The sequence below is a fragment of the Oryza sativa genome, chromosome 3, assembly GCF_034140825.1.
Source record: "Oryza sativa Japonica Group chromosome 3, ASM3414082v1".
Taxonomy (NCBI): Eukaryota; Viridiplantae; Streptophyta; class Magnoliopsida; order Poales; family Poaceae; genus Oryza; species Oryza sativa.
Window position 1 is genome coordinate 21,531,203 of NC_089037.1, and position 22,404 is coordinate 21,553,606.

The following is a 22,404-nucleotide window of genomic DNA, read 5'->3' on the forward strand; positions in this document are numbered from 1 at the left end:
TAACGCTAGATTTATATACGAGCAAGCTGGCATTAATTTTGGTTTAGAACTATATATATGTTAGTTAATGTGACAATTTGCCATCAGCAAGTTCATTTCTAGGCACTACCACAGATGCCAGTTTTTCCAACTGGCACCATAGAGACAACACTGATGACTCCGATCATCGATGCCAATTTTACAACCGACATCTATTTTTGTAATAGATGCTGGTTTTTCACTTAGAACCGGTATCTATATGGTTTTGGAACCGGTGCCTTTAAGGTGCACACGACAAAAAAAATCGGCTCGATGCATCGGCTCGAAATTAAAATCGATTTCGAGCCAATGCATCGAGCTCCCCTTCACCCTGCATAGAGCAAGAACACATTGAAGAACATCAAGAACATCCGAATCATCCCAATCAAGAACACAATCACAAATTCACAATCATAAAATACACATCAATCACCATCACAAAATCCCATCACATCAATTCGAGCTGATGGCTCAAAGCCAAAAAAAAAACAAAATCGAAAAATCTAAAAGAAAATGAGACAGGTTCTTGCTCATATTAGATAATCAACAAGTTCATAGATCAAAAAATCAAATATTAATTTGTACATTCACATCAAGCATTCATCGATACATCATTCACATCGAACATTCATCAATAAGTTTAGTCAAAAACCAATCAAAGGAGAGGAAGGAGAGGTCGCCACTGCCATCCCGTTGAGCCACCGGGGAGGCCCTGTTGAGGGTAGACAATCGCTGGCGGCAAGATCAGCAAGAGAGAGGATGGCGAGGGAAAAGGGAGAGTAGGGAGAGGACGAGGGGGATACTGACCTTTGCGCGAGGAAAACAACACTGAGCTTGCAAGGCAAAGGCTGCGACGGCGAGCCCCCAGTGTGGGCCTCCGGATTAGGTGCCACCACGACTGGATCTGGCGTATCCGTGAATGGATTCGGCGCGGCCGGCAACAACGGCTGTAGAAGGCAGCGCCCCTCCTTCCCTCCTCACCGTTGCTTGACCACCAGACGGTGGTGGCGCGACCTTGGACCAGATGGCGGATCTAGGGGCGAGGGCTCCCCTCCCTTCCCCTTCTAGTGTGTGGACGGTGACGTCCTGCCTGCAACGAGGACAATGTGCCCGGCCAAGGACGAGAGAGAGCTCTCGTGTGGGCCCTGTCGGGAAATATCGTCCCCTCACATCACCAGCTCGCCTCGATTTTTCTAGACCGTTTTTTTAAAAACTGGCACCAATAATATATTATAGGCGCCGGTTTTTAATAGATCGAAACCTATAATAAATTATGAGTCTTTCTTAAGTGCGGAAAACATAAACTAGCATAAGAGTACGCACGACCAATCAGGGAGCGCCATTTGGCAGCCGAGTAAACAATGCGCTTAAATCACGCGAGGGGTATTAAGATCATTAGGACACCAGCCTATACTTGGTTTACTCTAATCATGATCCACACCGGAGGAACGTACGCAGTGTTAGTGTTCGCCACAGAAGACAAAGAAATCCTCGTCGGTGCATTAGCTAGGTTTACACAAGATTCCACATTGTTTACATCACAATTAAAATATCGATAAATTACGTGTAGACTCCATGAGGTGACATGAATGTCATGGAATGGCATTCCGGTCACCGGAAAGCTAAGAGGCGAGTGAAAAAGTAAAATTACGTGCTAGTTATATGGTTTACTCTCTACATATCGCCGCCACTTTAGATCGCGTTTAAAGAAAGCCATTACATCAACACACGTAAATAGTGGTATAAATGATCAGATATAGAAGATAGTAGCTAAAATCAAGCGATCGCTAATTATTGGTTACATCATATTTACGTTGGTCTACAAACACAGAGTACATAGCCACATAAAATCGATAGCACTCCTCTGGTTTACGCCGTGAGAAACAAAATTTTTTTTTATGGTGGGCCAGTGTCACACCCCGAAGTTCATCTCCCAAGCCTAATTCATTTAATAAATTGCTGCAAGAAAATTAATTGTCTAATGGCAAGAGAGAAACCCTAATGTAATAAATGCAAATAATAATCGGAATTGGCATGTGGAATTTTTCTTGGGTCCTACGTATCAAAATATGCTAACAGGATTTTTAGTGGAATTTTCAGAGCCCCAGAAATAATTTTAACTAAATAAAATTGAGCACAAGCAATTAAAAAGCCCTGGAAATCCTTTTTCTTTTTCTCTCTTTTTCCTTCCTTTTGGGCCGCCGGCCCACTCCCTCCCCCTTTCCCCCGTGCGCCTTAGCTGGGCCGGCCCGAGGCCGAGGCCCAGCAAGCCGACCGCCCGCGCCCTCTCTTTCCGGGTCACCGACAGGTGGGCCCCACCTGTCGGGCCTGCCCCGTACCTCCGGCCGGCGCCACCGCGCTACAACCGCCGCCTCCCGCGCGCACTCCCGCACGCCCCGCAATCGCCGCCCCACTCCCCCGCTCGCGCTCGCGCCTCTCTCTCCTCCCCCACCTCCCCCACTTCGCCGGCCATTTCCTGCCTCTCCCGGTCACATCCGGCTGCCCCTCGCCCATATAAACCACCCCCGGCCTCTCCTCTCTCTTTTTCGCTTCCTCGCCGTCCGCTCTCGTGCCCTCCTTCGCTCTAGTGCCGTCACCCTCCTCTCTGCCGTTGCCGCCACCGCTAGCTGCCGTGCTGAGCAATGCCGTCGACGCCGTCGCGCTCGCCGTCCCGTGAGCCACCCCGTCCGCCGTTCGCTCAGCCAATTCCGCTGCCGGAGCCCACCGTCCACCTCGCGCCGGTGAGCACCTCCATGGCCGCTGCCTTCGGCCGGCGTCCCCGCCCTCGGTGATCTCTCTCTCACTCTCTAACTTCCCCCATTGTTGATCCCTAGGTCGTCCTGGAGCTCGTCCGCCTATCGCCGTCACCATCCTGCCGCCGCCGTCGTCGATCGTCGTCGGTGAGGCTCTCCTCCCCCTTCCTCTCTCTCTCTCTCGGTGCCCCTTAGCCGCTGCCTAGCTCGCCGCCTAGTGCTGCTGCTAGTGCCACTCCGCGCTGCCGTGTCGCCACCGCCCCGCGCCGTGCCACCACGTCGCCATGGCCGCCTGTTGATGTGAAAAACACACACTGGCCTAGAAGATCTGCTTAACTCCTCTACAAGTCCAAAATCTTGCTTTTAGGTTCGTGAGTGTGACAGTTGATTTGATCTTGCAATCAACAAAAAAAAACAAGAAAAACCGCGGTTAAATCCATAAACGATAGCCGATTGGCTAGTTGCCGATGACATATCATTTATCTTCGAGCCGATGTCATGTTAGAATCGATCGGTAGTAATGAATGAAACAAGAGCCGATGTCAAGTCTAGCTGCACGTCGACTTCTCTTTCACGAGTACATTGCACGGGGTGTAGACTTGAAATGGTTGAGTTAACAGCATTAGCAAATCTGAAAAGAGAAAGCAACAGAAAGAACTGGATAGGAAAACACCCCAAAAAACACATCTTCCTCCACATAAAAAAAAAAACACCCCACCAAAATCCAGTGTTTTTACGACCAACTAAAAGAACTGGATAGGAAAAACTGAACCCCGTAATACCATCATCCCATTGCTAAGCATGGGCATTCGTCCTTGTTCCTTAACATCCCGTTGCAAGGCACGGGCATGCCACTAGTTGCTCATAAAGAATGCAGTTTTTCTGTCCTAGGGTACCTGTGTCTTCAGTCAAATTCACCATGTTTAAGTGATTCGAACATTCAAAAACAAATCATGATCATAGTACATATAAAGTTACAAACCATCAAATTTTCATTCTCAATTAAAAAAAAAGAAATCAATCAAAACTATTCATCATGGGATAGATGCACAACTTGTGTTGTATAGATCTTGACAAATAGGATAAATCTGACATCAGATTTTTGCCAGTCTGTATAATGTTGAGTGAAATCATGATTTTTATTGGAATTTTTAACATTAAAATTATGTTCGATACAAAGTATTTAGTATCTTATGTTCATTGGTCCGTAAATTGTAATATCGTATGGTTTAGCATCTTATGCTATGCAGAACTTGTCCTATATCATGAAAAGCAAAGAAAATGTGCATACCATTTTTTACGAATACGCATGATATCTGCGCATCGTTTCATCAAGCAGGAAAAAAAAAGAAAGAGGCGAGAGGTGCAGGAATTAGCCAACCCCAGCACCCACCCACCAAGGTCTTACAAAACGAAAGAAAAAAAAAACCACACGCACACACAACACTAAACACGAACTTCGACCTCTAAAGGTACAGGCTAGCAAACAGCTCTGGGAGCTTTGAATCTCCTGCCCAGCACCAAACTGCACCCTCGTTAACTATAGCTTGGATTACCACAAACACGCTAGGGGTAGCTCCATGGAAAACACAATCATTTCTATGTTTCCAAATCTCCCAGGCAACTAAGATGACTGGCTAATTGAGCCTCTCCCAGGCAACTAAAATGTGCATACCTTTGAGCAAGTTGTGCTCGCTTAACCTCTGTAGCTGATGTTGGAGAATGGCAGAATCAAGATATGTATGGACTGTTGACTTAGAGAAACCATTAACCAACAGAAGTGGGACTGCAGCTGCACGACGCGCCATTGCAAATGCCATAATCAAGGCTGGATCCTCTGATAACGACAACCTATATATCAACAACCATAACAAATTAGACTGGAAAAAATAATTACATATTTAGTTTATAGAGGATATAATATATCTTGTCAGTACATTTAACTCCCTTGTAGGTATAGCACTCCATAATAAGCTTACAAGGTACTACTAAATTGTAAATGATGCAGCTAAATTCTAAGCACAGACTATCCGGGGGGGGGGGGGGGGGGGGGGGGCAGCGGCCTGGCCCCCTACAACGATTTTCTTTTCACACAAAATCACCTAACTAAGTAGGCAATACTATCTTACTATAAAGTTATAACCCACTAATTCTAAAGCTCAACATGCACACATGCCACCTCATCATCCACTACCAGTAATTACATACAAAACTTAAGCATGCATGCAACGTCATCTATAATTCATTGAATTCTACAAATCAACATCCAATCATCTTCCTTCACATTATTTTTCACAATATTATTAACATATATATATATATATATATATTCATCATTTTTATAGTACTTAGCATACATTCATCCATATAATCAAAGTGCGGGATATCATATTTCATTTACAATCTCATATAATCTAAATGTATCTCTCTAAACATAGTTTAACAAACCGGTTTTATTTGTTGTTAATATCTAATATAATTTTTACTTTTACCTCAATTATTAAAAAAATATTAAAAGTTACTTAGAAATTTCCACAGCAAAACGCAGGGAATCACCTAGTTAACTTAAGTAATACTCCATCCGTCCCAAAATCCCTCTTATATTATGGGATGGAGGTAGTAGTGTATTAGGCCCCCTCCAAGACTCGTAGGCTCCTCCCAAGTCAAAATCCTGGCTCCGCCACTGCAAATGATTGATTTGTAACTAACTAAACTAAGTACATATGACTAATAAATTAGTTTGCAACCTGTAAGGGTATGCATAACAACTTGCAACTTTGCAAGTACATAAGAATTACTAGTAATGTTGGTAAAAGACACAGAAGAACAAATCCATCAGACAACTTATATAGGTGCTGTACCACTAGTGAGAATGTATGTATATGTTCTTTACATGGTTATACAAAATAACTTGTATTTTTTATACATGAGTAACTTGTATATGTCAAACAGAAATAAAATATCATTCATCCAATAGATAGAATTGTCCTTAGCTTACATCTATAAGCCTTTATGAAATTATTCAAGATAGAATAGGGCTTATTGAATACAAACTTCTCACGTACACATGCTTATTGGTCTTCTATGATCACTTATACCTACCCAAGTTCAACAAGTGTAATGAGACAAAATGGTTTGGTACCAACAGAACGTACATTCCATATTCAAATATGCAAGTAATTTTGCTTAGGTCACTCCTAAAATTCTACAAGAATTATAATGATGGAAAAAGAGAGCACTTTACATGATTAGACCAGTCACTAATAGAGAGTATACTAAGTAACTGTTTTCATCTTCCAAACGAAACCAAAGAATTACAATTCCAATCCACCGCCCATTGGCTTGTTTGGGTAGAGAACTGAGTTGTCCGCGGTCGCTCATGTGGCCAAGGTATCAAAGGCAACAGCTCAGCAACAGTGAGTTTCGACTTTCGTGTTAGCTCCTTGCTTTGGCCTTAAGCCACTTAGACATAAGACTTGCCAGTTGATTTCCATGTACTACCTCCGTTTTTTAAATAGATGACGCCGTTAACTTTTTCTCACATGTTTGACCATTCGTCTTATTCAAAAAATTTACGTAATTATAATTTATTTTGTTATGAGTTGTTTTATTACTCATAGTACTTTAAGTGTGATTTATATCTTATATATTTGCAAAAAAAATTTGAATAAGACGAATGGTCAAACATTTGAGAAAAAGTCAACGGCGTCATCTATTAAAAAACGGAGGGAGTATTAGATATTGTTTATTAGGGCCTCATAAAGGGTACAGCTTTCAGTGATCTCTGAACTCCCTCAGTTCTAATATCTCCTGATTTCAGATGCACCCATCCCCTGCACAGTGATTATCTGTTCCTTCTGCCTTCGTGAACCATAGCCATAGCCCCAAGCCTTAGTTTTTATCAAATTGACCACCCACCATACAGACTTGAGATCATTTACCCACAGGGTCAGGGCACAGCACAAGTATCAACAAATCAAACACTAAATGGATACAAATCATTGGCGTGGTCTAATCTTTCTAATACTTTTATGATCAGTATTGTGCTCTAAATGAGTTTGATCTAGCATTATATTGGACTTGCAGACATACAATAGGAATTAGGAAGTCAGACTGCCACAATAAAAAACTAGCCAGGTGCAGATGACATTCACATATAACTTCCATTATGAATATTATTAAACCCCTGGTAAGTTAATTGCTTTGCAGGACTACAAACCAAAAATTTACAAGATGAAGGTTACATACATGTGTTGACTGAACATTGGCTTCTGGAATTGTAGTAGCACAGAACTAAGGCCCTCTGTGACTGATTTTACATTAACAGGCAACTGCTTTATGTTCCTGACTTTCTGCATAACGTTAAAAAATGTGAGAGATAACTGTATTGAATTAGAATATAAGCAACATAAAAGTTGCCCCTTGAACTTACCTCTTGTGTCACAAAGTACAACTGAAACAACAACTTATCATAGTAATGGTGAGCCCTATGAGAAACAGAAGGAGCAATTACATGCCTCATAGAGCCCCATAACACGGAACCAAGGTGTGCGAGGAATGAATCACGAGCCACAGTGTAACTATGATGTTCCTGGCACATGTGATTGAACTTCGTCATTAGAAGTACGATTAAAATTCTGTTATCTTAACAATTAAATATTAGACTTCAGTAATTGCATGCACAATTGCACAGTGAATATGTGTTTTTAGTTGTCCTGCTTATTAGGGAAATGTTTTGCTATAGAAACTGATTTTACAATGTTCTTTTTATGTTGTGTCGTAGAAGCTGTTGGACAAAGCTAACCTCTGGAACATCTTTAAATAAGTTCCACTTTTCCATCCTATTCAATGCATCAAGAGCTTTCTTCTTATTAATATCATCCGAATCTCCAGTATTGTAACCCTCCAGTTCACTTTTCAGATCATGCCTTCTCTCATCAAGTTCTACATTTGAAGAAAAATAAAGGTTCTAGTTAAAAGGGAAGGTCTTTCTGATAAACCCAATTAAATTTTATGAACAGTACAAGGCTGCCCAGCAACTACCATAAACTGAAGATCTCAGCAAAGAAAAGAACACTGAATAGCTTATTGGCATCAACAACTTGTGAGAAAACATGGCCAAAGGACAAAACAATAAAAACAATGTTGTAATGATTGGAGAGAAACATAAGGAATGTCTTTCATGTATGGTACAAACAGTAGCTCAAGTGCATATAACTCAAAAATATCAACTACAAGTAAAGTCTACCACTATGTAGTAATGTGAATAATTAAAAGGAACACCCAAATTTATGGCCATGAAAAGTACCTTTGCAAAGGGCAAGCTGTACCCTTCTTCCAACACAATGCTTGAAGGCAAAAAGTTCGTATACATCAATCTCTGCCAATAGGATATCTACTGCATGGTAATTCTGAACCCCCAAAATGGCATCAGATAAACTAAGTCAAGAGCTAGTTCAAGATGTCATAACAATATACAGAACCAAAAGGGAAAGTTACACAACAAACAAGATTGCAAGAAGAAACTTGTTGTCTATAGTGTTAACATCAGTTGGGACTTGGGATGCCACTATTTTGTGGAATATCGTTGCCAGTGATGTGCTAGTTGTAATGATTAATGGGACCACTTGTATTTTGAATCGTCAATAGGTCTAGCAAAAAAAGGTATTTAGTAGAATACAGAGCAAAATATTTCCAAGCTGCCAAAATATTTCTGCATCCTCTCTTCTCTACAGTTCTGATCTCAAAGCTCTCACTCTACTGATCTCAATTGAACTTTACAACCACCCTCCAAAATAAGAGCTAGGGGCAAGAGAAAGAAAAGGAATTGGTATAAGCAACATGTGCACCTTGAAAATCTACGGTACCTAACATGGAGATTACAAGAATAAGTACCATCATTTAGCCTATGAGATTGAGTAGTAAAAAATAATTTATAAACGAATAGATTGTTAATATCCAGTGCATTCTAAGAGAAATCCAGCATACCTCGCCAAAAGATGAGAATCTCTCTGATTGTATCTTGTAATTTAGCTTCAGCCTCTTCTTCTGTAACTTCTGCATAAGAATAACAATCATAAATTAGTGCCACAAAGGGAATCTCAGTACAGAGCAAACACATTGTATACATGTTTAAGTGTTACAGAAATAAATTGTCAAATTGCAAAACTTGCTAGCCCTGCTATGCCTAGCCCCACCAGAAATGAGCCTACACACATATCCCATAAAAAGCTACTATCAACATGCTTGGACAACCACTTTAGCCAAAAGGGCTAACGTGCAGTTGCAATATTTGGACTGACAACCATTATGAACTGTTCCATATTCAAGAAATGAGCCTACACCCATAGCCCATAAAAAGCTAGCAACACGCTTGGACAGCCACTTCCATCAAAAGGGCTAATATGCAGTTGCAATATTTGGATTGTCAAGCATTATGAACTGTTCCATATTCCAGACTATAAATGGATTATGGAACTAACCTGCTGTCATATAAGCCACCACTAACCGCCCAGCAATTTGACTATGGAGTCGCACTCACCCTGTTCCACCCCAAAAGTCAAAGCTAAGCATACCAAGATAAGTGATGGTGAAAATCCACAATACATGCTCCACATAGGCCTACATCCACCCCACACAGACACAGTCTAATACCACCCAAATTCACTTGTGTCTAATCCTCATGCACATAAAGCATCCCCAGAGCTTTTGTCCATGCTTCTCCAAAAGGGGTCAACACAGCGTTATGTTTGGACCCGCAAGTATCAGATGCTACTCTATCAATTCATGAATACTTGCCACCGTTTACTTTGACATGTTAAAATTTGACCAGCACTGTTTCAGAGTTATATATTTATCAGGTATGCATGTAGAAAATTATTGAAAGGAAAAAAACAATGATTTGCCAGCCCATTGTCCAGATAATTAGGTTACTTAGTTCTAGCCCTACTGGTTTGCTGGATGCCTGGGAATCAGCAAGGAAAATAGCAAGTCCCAAAATATTGTAGTAAAAACATGAATCAAGTATTCATTGATATGTTAATACACAGAGAAATACAAAAGGCTCAGTTTGTGGTTGTTGTGCTGTGCTCCGTTGTGATTATTCTTCCAGATACAATGGAAAATAAAAAAATAGAATCATTATAGTTTGTTTTGGCAATCAAAATAACGCTAGAAAAAAATGTATTCAACAGTCATTTTCACTTTATTTGCTCCACATTTTCGGAAAGTAATACTATTATCTTTTGCAATTTAAATCAAAAGAAAAGCAGCTTGCCAAATAACAAAACTTCTAAAGTAGTTGCACCAAACAAGAATATGGTAATTCACTGAATGCCAAACTCTAGGGCATTGTTTAGCTTCAGCAATTCGGCTTCATTACCCATGCTCAAGAAACCCTCTGCCCTCCCACCATCCCATGCTGTAAATGTGCATTGTTCAAACCATAAATCAACAGTCGTATTTACAGCCATGGCTGAGGAATCTGACAGGGTGTATTCAATATTTCTTTTCCTTTTTGCTGCTGAAACTTTTGACTTATACAAATCCAATTTGCGAGGATTCCATCTGTAGGTTACTGATATTTTTATGAACAAAACAAGATCTGCGATGGATAAGTTATAGTGATTTTTATCATTTACTATCATCTTTGTATAAATATTTTAAATTGTAATAAAATAGCTTTATAATGTAATCCTTGTGATTATAATCAGAGCAACAACAGTGCAAATAACATGACCAGATGGGCTGGTCGTAGCTGAATAATTACGGATTCTGAATATCTATTATGCCCCTAGTTATTAAACCAGAACGGACCAGGGTTCGACAGTAAAAAACCGGAACCAGAGCCTAGTCCAGTCTGGTCTGATTGAAAGACTAGAATGCGACCTGGAAAACAGGGGGTTAAACCAGGCGGTTTTGCACTTCGAACCGGGTAGAACAAATTTTCTAAACAATTTGCCCACAGGCGCGCGGAGGGAATCAACCTAGGGACCTCCCATTGCATACCCGAGGACCAAAACAGCCAAGCAAGGCAGTCGGTTGGTATGAGAGGTAAAATAGATTAAACTTAACCCTTTTGAGCAAACCAAGACTAAGGAAAATATATTTATTATTTCCTTTTGAACCAGTGGCCGAACCGGTGAACCAGTGGTCTAACCAGGTGAACTGATGGACTCAACAGTTCGATCACCAGCCCAGGTTTAACAACTATGATTCTGCCACACAGTTGACAGGTTGTCTTCTTGAGGTATTGCCCTTCACTGATATTAATAATCAGGATGACATTACTTCTATAGAACTATCAAAATTTGAAACATGACGAAATGAATACAACTTATGTGGTTTTCGTTTACAATAGACACAAGAAAATTGGCATGGGCTCATTTAATGTGATTGCCATATCCCATTAATTCATGGCAACGTTAACAACTAAGAAATATGAAGCAACTGAGTCTAACATATTAAGAAAAATAACTGCAAGTTTGTTGAATCAACAATTTATGACGTTTGAAACAAGTAGAGCAAGAATGCCTTAATATAATATAATTGAATAACATAATGAGTGTACAGTTTCTTTTTGTGTGCGATTAGTATATAATTTAGATTAATGTAAACGGGCTTGGGTATAACGAGTTAATATAATAACATGACTACCCATGTTTGGTTACCATGAATAATCTATTGACACAACACAGGACCCGTTAAAAATGCTAGCTTTGTATCAATGCTAAATTGTCCTCTCTCTTTTTTGTTCTAGGACATTGCAAGTGCATATGGAATGAGTATTAAATTTGAAGAAGTAAAAAAAAAAAAGCAAATTAGGCCAATAAATAAAATTATACAGGTAAAAGATTCAAGTGCCTGGTGCTACTACAAAAACTAATGCCAAAACCAATATGCATACACTGAGTTGTCTAAGATAGCGTCCAATCATGAATAATGAGGGAGAACACAGAAATCATCACAAGAAACAACCATTTTAGTCAAAAAAGGATTTACAAAAACTTCACTTTTGACCTGGGGTACTAAAAAACTTCTTATGATTCTAGAGATGAATTAGTTCCGTTCAGGCCACTAAGGAAAACTAATGAGACTTTTTAAACAAAAGAAATACTGACACAGCACACTATACAAAGGAAAACTAACGAGACTTTTTAAACAAAAGAAATACTGACACAGCACACTATACAAATTGTATAACACTAGGCAGTAACTGAATTTGAATAGGTAGAGAAGGCCTGATGACAAAAATGAAGTGACCTGCAACAGCCCCAATAGTCTTTGCAACATTGGGTAGACTAAGTTCAGTACGAACACCGTCCCCACCAACAGCAGGGCCCCAGGCAAATGGCCCTGCACTCAGATCAATGAAAGCAAATCTGAAAATAAAGTTTGGTTAGAAGAAGAGGAACTAGCCTAACTCTAAGATTTTAACTATTCATGAAATGAAACAACAGCAGACCTGTCTCTGCCAATCCACATATCCGTAAGGCATTCAGCATGCAGACCCTTCAAATCACTGGACTTGAGTGCACTCTCAAATATATCATGCAACTCATCCTTTTTGCCATGTAATACCTACAAGAGCATGTGATACTGTGATGTTAGACACGCAACTATAGAGATATTTCATTTAGTGTACCAACAAAAAATGTGACACCTGGACAGCTTTGTCATAAACAATACTCCCTCCATTCCTAATTGATCTTCATATATGGTTTGTGCATCAATACCAAGACAATCCTGCGGAGCACTTAATCAGCATCGAAAACATGCATTAGCGTTTCGTATCCGTGAATGCAGCGCCATCAATTTTGCATGCCGTATGGCTGGCCAATCAGTTGTGAGCATATTAAATCCATGCATGCAGCAGCTCCTAATCAGTTTTGCATGCCGCATAGACTGACCAATCAGATGCATGCAGTGTTCATTAGGAAGTGTCATTAACGTCCTTCCCGGGATTTTCATCGCCTCCCCACCGTAATGCGACGATCAAAATGGAATTTTCATTTTTTTGCAATACGATGATCAAAAGGGAACAGAGGGAGTATCATCTTTGCTCTTTCCTTCCTTCAACAGCTCAAAATTGCTTAAGGCTTCCTTTCACTTCTTTGACCAATCCCCCTGTTAAAGAATTTGAATAAAAGCATTCCGCTAGGTTTATACATTAAAACTTTTTGATGAATGTTCGCCTTCATAACTTTGTATCATGCATTCTAATCAATTCCAAATTCCAATGGGCATACAGTATCCTTTTTAATTCATTAATTCCAAGTGTCAACAAAAGTCAGTACTTGAAGTCAAGAAGGATGTGTGCAGTACTGCAGTTCCTAATTCCAAGCAGTTGAATATCAAAATTGGTGCTATTCCATACTATACTAGCAACAAAATATTCATTTTTAGACCTTCAAACCAAAGAACTGAACTCTAAAATTTCAAGTGCAACTTCTAATACATGGCAAGTTGTATAAACCAGTTGCAGTATATAACACTTTCTTGAATTCATTAGATGAAAAGTCTAAGCACTCTGAATACATGCATGTACGGAAAAACAATGTAACCGTCTAATGAACTACTCCCTCCGTTTTATATTATAAGTCATTTGACTTTTTTTCTAGTCAAACTTTGTTAAGTTTGACCAAGTTTATAGAAAAATCTAGCAACATTGAAATATCAAATTAGTTTCATTAAATGTAACATTAAATACATTTTTATAATATGTTTGTCTTGTGTTGAAAATACTAATATATTTTTACATAAATTTGGTCAAACTTAAAGAAGTTTGATTAGGAAAAAAGTCAAACGACTAATAATATGAAGCGGAGGGAGTAATTAGCTACTCCCTCTGCCTCACAATAAATCAACTTCTGGCTACAAACCTGGACATAACCTATATCCAGGTTCGTAGCTAGAAGTTGATTTATTTTGAGACGGAGGGAGTTAGTAGCAAGCAAGTCAATATTTGATTAGCTTTGTGGTTGACTATGTTATGCAACCTCAAGCTTCATCAACAAAGTTAGTTACGGCCAAGGTTGAACACAGATGAAATGTTTGGAATGGCCAACACAATGACCAAAAAATAACACGTTGATGCAGGCCAAAATGATTTTGTAAAGAATACAGAAATGTAACATTAAAAATACCATATCCATATTGTCAGTTGTTGTCCACGAAAATGATGATAAAGGATGACTCTCATACAAGGGTCTTCTGTTGACTCCCTTTTCAATATCTGATTCATAGATGGAGATAAGTACCAAAAGGAAAATAACTAAAGGAGCTACTGCATGTTGCAGTTAAATATATCAAAACTGGGCATACAGCTACAGTGAGAGAAAAAACTGAATTGAAACAGTGTCCTTGTAGGTTGTGACTACAAAAGGATCTACCTTGTGTTCACACGACACACATTTGAACAACAGCATACTGTTTCTCAACTGGAAACACAGTTCACAAAAATCACACTGCAGATTAAGCCCCCTAAATAGTTCATCCTAGGGCTTCCAAAGAATGTTTTGTGATGTAGAACGACATATATTCACTAAGCATGCACCAATGCGCACTGTAAATGATTGGACAAATGACAGATGGCTGCCATCTTTTTCCAAATGACAGATGGCTGCCATCTTTTTCCCCTTTTGCTATATCTATATCTTTATGTATAGCTGTGCACTTATATTCTAGTACAGCGTGTCTTGTGCACATGTGCTTGTAAACCTATTGTATTATACTTTGGCCCATGACCCATTGGAATACAAGGTTCAATTCATCAACACAATATCATGAGCCATGGATAAGGGTTAGTGTTTCCCCTCGTCAGCTGCCACCTCTTCACCAACTCCGGTTGTTATCCAGGCCACGGTTCTGAGCCTCACTGCAATCTGATGTGCAGAGACTGGCCAGGCGGAGAGGTCTCCAATGGTAGAGACCACTGATGGCTGGAGTGGTGGAAACCCTAACTCCCACCATGTGCTCATGATAACATGTTGAGGAATTAGATCTTGAATCCTAATGGGCCAATACAGAAAGCATATACACAATAGGGCTACATGAAAATATGCAGAAAACACCCTACTCGAAGTGGACACATACGGCAACATATACATCTAACACAATTCAGATGTTTGGATCACAAACAACACCTCTTCCCGTATCCAACTCTATGCCAATCCCAGTGGCTGTTCAGGTGTGCTTCACTGAGAATTGATAATGGAAACTTAGAAAGCTTCAAGAGATCCCATGTTTCACCAAAACCTATCCGCTCCCATGGGTGCTCTCACGTCCTTTGCATAAAGCATATAGTAACTAAAGGGGGCAGGCATGTGTTTATCACTAATAACCAATGCCAGTTACTCAGTTGATTTAATTGCTTTAGCAGCTCTGGCATCACCCACAAAAGGACATCATCTGCTGCCCCCCTGCTATTGAAATTGTGGCCAATTGCCATAATGTTAAACTATGTAAATCTAAAAATTCCTCTTGTAAATATCACCATAGTTATACTCCCTCCATCCACAAAAGTTACACCTATTACTTTTGTCACAAAGACCAAGAAGAAATTAAATCATCTTGGATGTTACAAAATCAAGGAGTAAAAGCAAACATGCAACCAATGAGTATTTAGATGACTCCTTGGGTTCTAATCAAACATTTAATTTATCTCTTCATTTAAGTCTTGAATGCATAAAGACTACAAATAGGAACAACTTATTTGGAAAAACTCAAATGTGAAATATGTACTTTTTTGGATGGAGGGAGTATCACATAGTTATTTTATTTCAACAGAAAATTTATCTTCATTATGCAGTCCCTGGTATTACATCCAAACAGGTGAATTGCTCACTTCTAATTGCAATTCTGGAAGCTTAGGTCAAGTCCTGGAACTAAGCAGGGCCCAAGATAAATTCTTATATGGGCATTATAGTGACATATAGTAGTAACGAGTTTAAACTTTCTGAAGTAAGCAATAAACTAGGGAAATTGCAAAGGAATGTCTTAACCAATACCATAACCAACTTAATTAAGTTAACATCATTAGTTCTGTACTTCTGTTAATAATATGGGCCTACATTATCCAGTGTCAAAATTTCCAAAATATTCATAATATTACGGAGGGCACCCCTTGATTCTTAAGAAAAACAAATATATAAACAAACTTCAGACGGTAATATCTGTGGATGAACTCTCCATGTGTATTTTCATCTTCACTGCAATAGAAATTGAAAAACAAAATAATATACATAAGAAAGACTATAATTACCAAGATAGTCTCTTGTCACTTTTAGATTGAAGAATCCGAGCTTGCAGGGTCTTATTCTGAAAAAAAAAACTACATGTCATTGTCCACAAAAGTACAGGGTTTCTCAACAAACAAATCCAATGTTAATAAGGAAATATACAGAAAGGTAAACATAAATCTGCACAACATATCCATTCAGAAGAACATAATCTGCACAACATATATTTAAGGCCTGATAAACAGGAGTCAAGAATCGTGTATTCATGTCAACTTCCAAATGGAAAGAGCAGAAAGGAAGACAGCAAGTATAAAGTGAATTACAGTTATAAACTGAACATAACTCCTCCAAATGCATTATAAAGAAAAATATGATGGTGACCTCTTGATATCACCGAGTCCACCAGCTCCCAACCAACAATAAAGAGATCTATCAAAGGTACAGGACCCAAATAAACTGCATGGACAATTAAAACAGAGATTGCTCCAAGATTTTCCATAAGTTCTGTAAGTTACAATGAAGCAGAAGAAAATAAACCCACCTTCAAAGAGTCGATTGTTGTTAAAATCTATTCTGTGTTTGCCAAACTTATCTAGTATGAATTTTTTGAAGTTAAGCACGTGAACGATAGCGAGTAATTGTCATTAAAGAAAGATCACATTGTTAAGGGATTTGAACCAGACATAACTCAGCTAGGTTAAAAAAAGATTACATTATTATGGGTTACCTGAAAATTAACGCACGGTTTTTGGAACTCTCTTGAAGCTACAAGTCAAGACAGGGAACGCTCAATTGTTATCAAGCAGTCCCAAGCAAACTCACAGCAGTACATAATATGTTTTGGAGAGGCATAATGATAGAGAGAGCACAAAAAATCCGCTAATAAAGAGTCTAGAGACTATATTTCCCTGACTCCCAATTTATACTTGGTTTGGTTGTCTTTTCATTTAACTGCACTTTGGATTTCTTGATGATTAAAAGATGGGCATGATCAGACGGATGTGTTAAACAAGACAAACTATGCAAAAAAAAACAGAACTGCTGAGTAAATTTTATTTGGTAACTAACAAGTTTTATCAGAAACAATTATGGAGAGATTACATGTTGAAAAATTGTCATATCATTCTAATCACCAAACAAGCAAGAAAGCATCAGACCATTTTCTTACACAGAGTTCTTTCGGCAGCTAGGAAGAACTAGAAAGTAGAAACATCAACATGTGAAAGATATTCGATAGAACAAATTCTAGCACAAGCACATACATTGTCAGGCAACTAACAGAAAGGTCCAACACATTGGCTTGCATAGTCATATGTTTGACATTTGACAGCAGTAATGCTCCAGAAATAAGATGGAATTCCATGATATCTCAGTGAAAAATCTTGCAAATGTCCTCGTACTCAATGGCCTTAAGAACCTTCCCATCATAGAGGCCCTTCTCAACCTGCACTTTGGCACAAAATCTCTCTGTGTCCACTGAAAGCAACCTTGCATTAGATCCCCGGTAAGCTCCATTAACAATACGCACCAGCCCACCAATCTGGGGGATAACTGTCTCAAGCTCATCTTGGTCGACCCTAAGAACATGCTTGCTCTCCAGCATCTCAATCTCCCCAACATACTTATCAATCACCCTCTTCACCACACCCTTCTGTTTGCAGTACCCCTTCTCTGCCAGCGACTTGCTCATCACCTTGACCACAATACCTGGGCATAGCCAGTAATCCTTCCTATTGCTCCGCTCCTTCGCTTTCTCCTCCTCCTTCATCAGCTCATCCAATGCTGACCTCCTAGCTTCTGCTGCGTTTATAGCATCCTTTCCCTTCTTCTTGGCCAACTCTTCCTTCTCCTTATCCCGCGCGCTCACCTCATCCTCTTCCTCAAAACCAAATTTAACCTTTGGCTTATCATCGAGAGGGTTAACCTTTGGCCCTGGCACAGCCCGCTGAAGTGCAATTGCAATCTTCCCTGCTGCTTTGTTGGCTTCTTTTGCATCCTCCTCTTGTCCCTCATGGTCATTTTCTGAGTCCGAATACTCATCTTCGCTGCCGGACTCACCTTCGCTACCATCCGGACTAGCATCATCACCAAGTTCACCATTAGTTTTACCCATGGATTGCTGGGCTCGCTCTATCTGGCGTGCAATCATGCGCTCCTGCCGCTCGTCCTCCGCAAGGTCGGACTTGATCCTCTTGCGCTTGAGCCTGGCCTTCACGGCCTGCTCGGAGTCGCGGTCGATGTAGGTGATGAACCACCCTTTGGGAGTGTCCTCAACCTTGCAGTGGCCCTCGCGCCCGAGGAACTTGACGAACTCGGTGAGCGTGGCCCAGCGCGTGGAGTTCATGTGGACGTGGTGGCGGTCGGCGATGAACTCGTTGTAGACGACGGTGGCGGCGATGCGGGAGTGGCGGTGGGCGCGGCGGAGCAAGGTGAGGAAGGCGTCGAGGAACTCCTCGGAGAAGCCCTCGACGACTCGGTCGGGGGCCTGGCCGAACACCTGCATCTGGCGCTGGTGCGACTCCGACATGCAGTGGCACTTGAAGCCATTCTCGTCGCGGCACTGCTTCTGGCACATCTGGCAGTACCACCGCAGCTTCTGCAGCCCCTTCGCCTTGATCCTGTTCGCGATCGCCTTCGGCGTCAGGAACTCGTGCTTCCCCATCTCTTCGCCGACGCGGCAGAGGGTAGGTGTTGTTCTTTAGGGGAGGCTGCGTCGATGGCCCGAGCGGGAGGGAAGGCGGCGAAATCGGAGGAGAGAATTATCGGGAGAAAGCTGGGGTAGATTGGGGGATTGGGGATTGGGGATTGGGGAAGTTTGTGTTTCAGAGCGCTGCGGTTGGGGAAGGCGGCCACGCGGATGGCGGGGGAGGCGGCGGCCCTTCTCTCCTCTTGCTCGGCTCGGTGGCTAGGGTTTGGCCGGGGTCTGACGGGGAGATCTCGGGCCGGCCCTGAGCCAGGTCAGTCAGGGCGACCGACCTGGGCCCCCAACCCATCATTCAGAAAGTCTACTCGCTCCGTCAAAAAAAAAAAAAAAAGACAAACCCTGGATTTCTGTGTCCAACTTTAACTGTCCGTATTATCGTATTATATGAATTTTTTTATAACTCGTATTTTCATTGTTGTTAGATGATAAAATATGATTAATATTTTATACGTGATTTGTCTTTTTAATTTTTTTCATAATTTTTTCAAATAAGACGGACGGTCAAACGTTGGACACGGAAACCAGGGTTTGTCGTTTTTTTTTTTGGGACGGAGGGAGTACGTATTTTAGCCCAAGGCTCAAATGATAACGTACAGCCTTAGGGCCTGTTTGGTACAGCTCCAACTCCTATATTTAGCTTCAGGAGTTAGGTCTAGAGTGGAGTTGTGGAGCTGCCCAACTCTAATTTATTTTATGAGAGAGCTCCACCCAATTTCACTCCTAGTTTGGTGGAGCTGAAACTATTTGGCCGAGCTCCAGCTCCAAGAGGGGTGGAGCTGGAGCTGGAGCTGTGCCAAACAGGCCTTTAACTCCAAAAATAGTTGCGTAGTTCTGTTCCTAGCTGGCCGCGCCGGGGGGGGGGGGGGGGGCACGCTGAGACGCGCGCGCGGTCAGTTGCCCCCCTAGTCTCTCTCATATGTAGTAATATATACATCATATGTATATACTATATATATATATACATATGTATATATATATGTTTTTATAAATATATTTTAATGCATAAAAATATATACACATATAGAAACTTTGTATACGCGTATAGAAACTTTGTATACGCGTATAGAAAGTTTGCATAAGCGTATAGAAAGTTTGTATACGCGTATACAAACTTTCTATACGCGTATACAAACTTTCTATACGTACGAATACAAATAATGTATACATATGAATACAAACTTTGTATTTATACATCTTTAAGAAAACAAAAAAAAGAACCAAACAGAAGATAAACCCAAAAAAAACAAACCGGACAGAAACGAAAAAACCGGAGAAAAAAAATCGGAGAAAGAAAAAACAACTGAATAGAAACGAAAAAAAAGGGAAAAAACTAAAAAAAAACAAAAAACTCTCGCGGGCTTGCGGCGTGTCCGCGGCCCCCTCTCCGCGCGCGACACGTGTCCAGTCGCGCGGGGAGGAGGGTGCACGACTGATCGCCAACTAGCAATTTCGGGCCACGGCTGACATATGTATGGCACCATGTATTTTTACTTAAAAAATAGTCTATATGTATTTACATTGTAAGTTTCTAAAATTACATATGTAATTTTAGTGTATTTACAATGTAAATCATAAAATTATATATGTAAGTCTCTAAATTGCATATGTAATTGCAGTGTATCTATGCAAGTCACATGTAACTAACATGGAACTCTAGGCCGTGTTTATATTCAAAATATTTTCTTCAAACTTCTAACTTTTCCGTCACATCAAATGTTTGGACACATGTATGAAGCATTAAATATGGACGAAAAAAACCAATTGCACAGTTTGTATGTAAATCACGAGATGAATCTTTTGAGTCTAATTACACAATGATTTAACAAGTGGTGCTACAGTAAACATGCTAATGACGGATTAATTAGGTTTAATAGTTTCGTCTCGCAGTTTACAGGCGGAATCTATAATTTGTTTTGTTATTAATCTACGTTTAATACTTCGAATATGTTTCTGTATACTTTAAAAAAAGATTTGGTACACAAACTAAATACAGCCAGTTTAAATCGTGATGTAAATACGTTACAGCCATGACTTTATGATTTGTCAGTACTCTTAGTATTGACCAAAGAAAAAAAATACACGGAGAAAGACAGAGTAGCCACAGGATTTGATCAGAAATCGAACAGGCAACACTGGAAACGTTCTCATGGGCGTGTGACAGCACCAAATCTCAGCGTTGACTGATCTGACTGTAATTAGCCAAAAATTATAGCGACATAAATCTAGCAATTCCGTAAGGAATTTATTAATAAAAAAAGAGTTAGAAACAAATGGCATGAGTTATGGTTACAACTCCCTTGGGAGTATTTAGAAGGCCTCTTTTAACAGGACAAACATTTCTTTGACATATGGGAGATGTTGGAACAATCAAAGTCCATCTGACTAGTGATTTGAGCTTGTCTTGCTGATTTCGCTAGACCATCCGCCACCTTATTGAGATCTCTAGGAATCCATTTGATTAGAAATTGTCTTCCCTGCAAAATATTCTTTATCTTTGACAATATAGGTCTTAAAGACCAGTGTCCTGGATCTTTCATGTAGCCCTCCTTGTTCAACACCTACACCACCAAAGAGTTATCTGAAAGAAAGATTGGTTGCTGAAGTTGAAGTTGACAAGAAGCATGCACAGCTAAACAAAGACCTTCAATTTCAGCTAGCAAAGGAGTGCTAGCTCTCAGATGTTGGGCTTTTATCACTATAGCATTATGTGTCCCTAGGTTGTGAATGAAGATTCCAATTCCTGACCCTCCTTCCACAAAGCATCCACATAGATTGTTGTACCTACAGGAATTTTAGAAATGTTGTTTTTGTAATTATGCATCTGTATTTCTTGATCAGTATCCTGGCATTGCTCTTACAAACTTGTTGAGGCTCCCATTTCTTGTTTTTGAAATTTATATCGTTCCTTGCCTTACAAATCTGCCAAAGCATGATTAAAAGATTGTGCACCCCAACACCATTAGCTAAAAGATAAGCAATCAAATCCTGAACAGTTTGCAAATGGGTAAGATTATCAAATTTAAAATTAAAATCAGAGATAAACCAACATAAACGACTAAAATTACAGCGAAAAAAAAGATGCATGTCATCCTCCCTCTGACCACAAGTTAAGCAATTTGGACTGATAGTTTTGATTCTATGGTGAATTCTCTCAGCAGTGGGAAGAGCATTCCTGAGCAGGCGCCAGCCAAAAGTTTTCACCCTGGGAGAAATGAAACTATTCTTCCATATTAGTTTTAATAGATTCTTAACTAAAGAGCTTACCTGATTCTGATTTGGATACATTTCAATGCCGCCTCGATTCCTTCGTACCTCGTTTCCATCGTATCCTTTGCGATTTCCAAAACAAATCCAGCTCGTCTCCTCTCTGTTGTACAACGTCGCGCACTCTTGTCCCCTCCAGGCTCTAGCCCTCCTATTCTTCGATTCCCACATACATGCCTTTGTCGAATCTCCCTCTCTGCTAGCAAGGGCACTCATAGTGCGTCTTGGAAATTTCTGCGCCTGGGCTACCCACTGGGCAAAGGAATACCAAAAGACACTTGATCCACAATGCATGTGACTTAAATTCACACTTGCAAAGTCTGAAGACATAGATGGAGGCTACTTGGCCAAAGTGGGCATGGCACAGCCCACGTTGCACAAATGGCCAAATAGATGCAGGTCTGCGTGAAATATCAATTGTACCCCC

At 40.3% G+C, this 22,404-nt stretch overlaps 2 protein-coding genes across 6 annotated transcripts; both read right to left on the minus strand.

The window, feature by feature from the left end:
- Nucleotides 1-4,014: 4,014 nt before the first annotated feature.
- KIN17 (KIN17-like protein) lies at nucleotides 4,015-18,868 on the minus strand. Of its 5 annotated transcripts, XM_066308158.1 has the most exons (11): nucleotides 17,272-18,868; nucleotides 16,033-16,088; nucleotides 12,433-14,004; nucleotides 12,235-12,350; nucleotides 12,033-12,151; nucleotides 8,760-8,828; nucleotides 8,080-8,182; nucleotides 7,576-7,715; nucleotides 7,204-7,362; nucleotides 7,020-7,123; nucleotides 4,015-4,622 (listed from the first exon to the last, which is right to left on the minus strand). In XM_066308158.1, exons 5-11 carry the CDS (start codon nucleotides 12,060-12,062, stop codon nucleotides 4,409-4,411), a joined length of 819 nt encoding a protein of 272 aa, XP_066164255.1. In that variant the 5' UTR covers nucleotides 12,063-12,151; nucleotides 12,235-12,350; nucleotides 12,433-14,004; nucleotides 16,033-16,088; nucleotides 17,272-18,868; the 3' UTR covers nucleotides 4,015-4,408. The 5 variants fall into 5 exon arrangements, with proteins under 5 accessions (XP_066164255.1, XP_066164257.1, NP_001405271.1 ...); XM_066308160.1 differs by lacking the exons at nucleotides 16,033-16,088; nucleotides 17,272-18,868 and adding an exon at nucleotides 5,328-5,454 and having other exon boundaries at nucleotides 12,033-12,125; nucleotides 12,433-14,415; NM_001418342.1 differs by lacking the exons at nucleotides 16,033-16,088; nucleotides 17,272-18,868 and having other exon boundaries at nucleotides 12,433-12,478; nucleotides 13,652-13,659.
- On the minus strand, nucleotides 15,851-18,868 carry LOC112936102 (KIN17-like protein). Its single transcript, XM_026023970.2, has 2 exons — nucleotides 17,272-18,868; nucleotides 15,851-16,088 (listed from the first exon to the last, which is right to left on the minus strand). Exon 1 carries the CDS (start codon nucleotides 18,669-18,671, stop codon nucleotides 17,379-17,381), a length of 1,293 nt encoding a protein of 430 aa, XP_025879755.1. The 5' UTR covers nucleotides 18,672-18,868; the 3' UTR covers nucleotides 15,851-16,088; nucleotides 17,272-17,378.
- Nucleotides 18,869-22,404: the final 3,536 nt, after the last annotated feature.

Excerpts from the sequence above, each read along its gene's own strand:
- KIN17 (XM_066308157.1), bottom strand. The coding sequence starts at position 12,267 with ATGCCTTACGGATATGTGGATTGGCAGAGACAG. Across the intron at positions 8,829-12,032 it reads GACTATTGGGGCTGTTGCAG|AAGTTACAGAAGAAGAGGCT; the intron begins GTCACTTCATTT and ends ATTCTTATGCAG. Across the intron at positions 4,623-7,019 it reads CCAATGTTCAGTCAACACAT|GTTGTCGTTATCAGAGGATC; the intron begins GTATGTAACCTT and ends GTTGATATATAG.
- LOC112936102 (XM_026023970.2), bottom strand. The coding sequence starts at position 18,671 with ATGGGGAAGCACGAGTTCCTGACGCCGAAGGCGATCGCGAACAGGATC.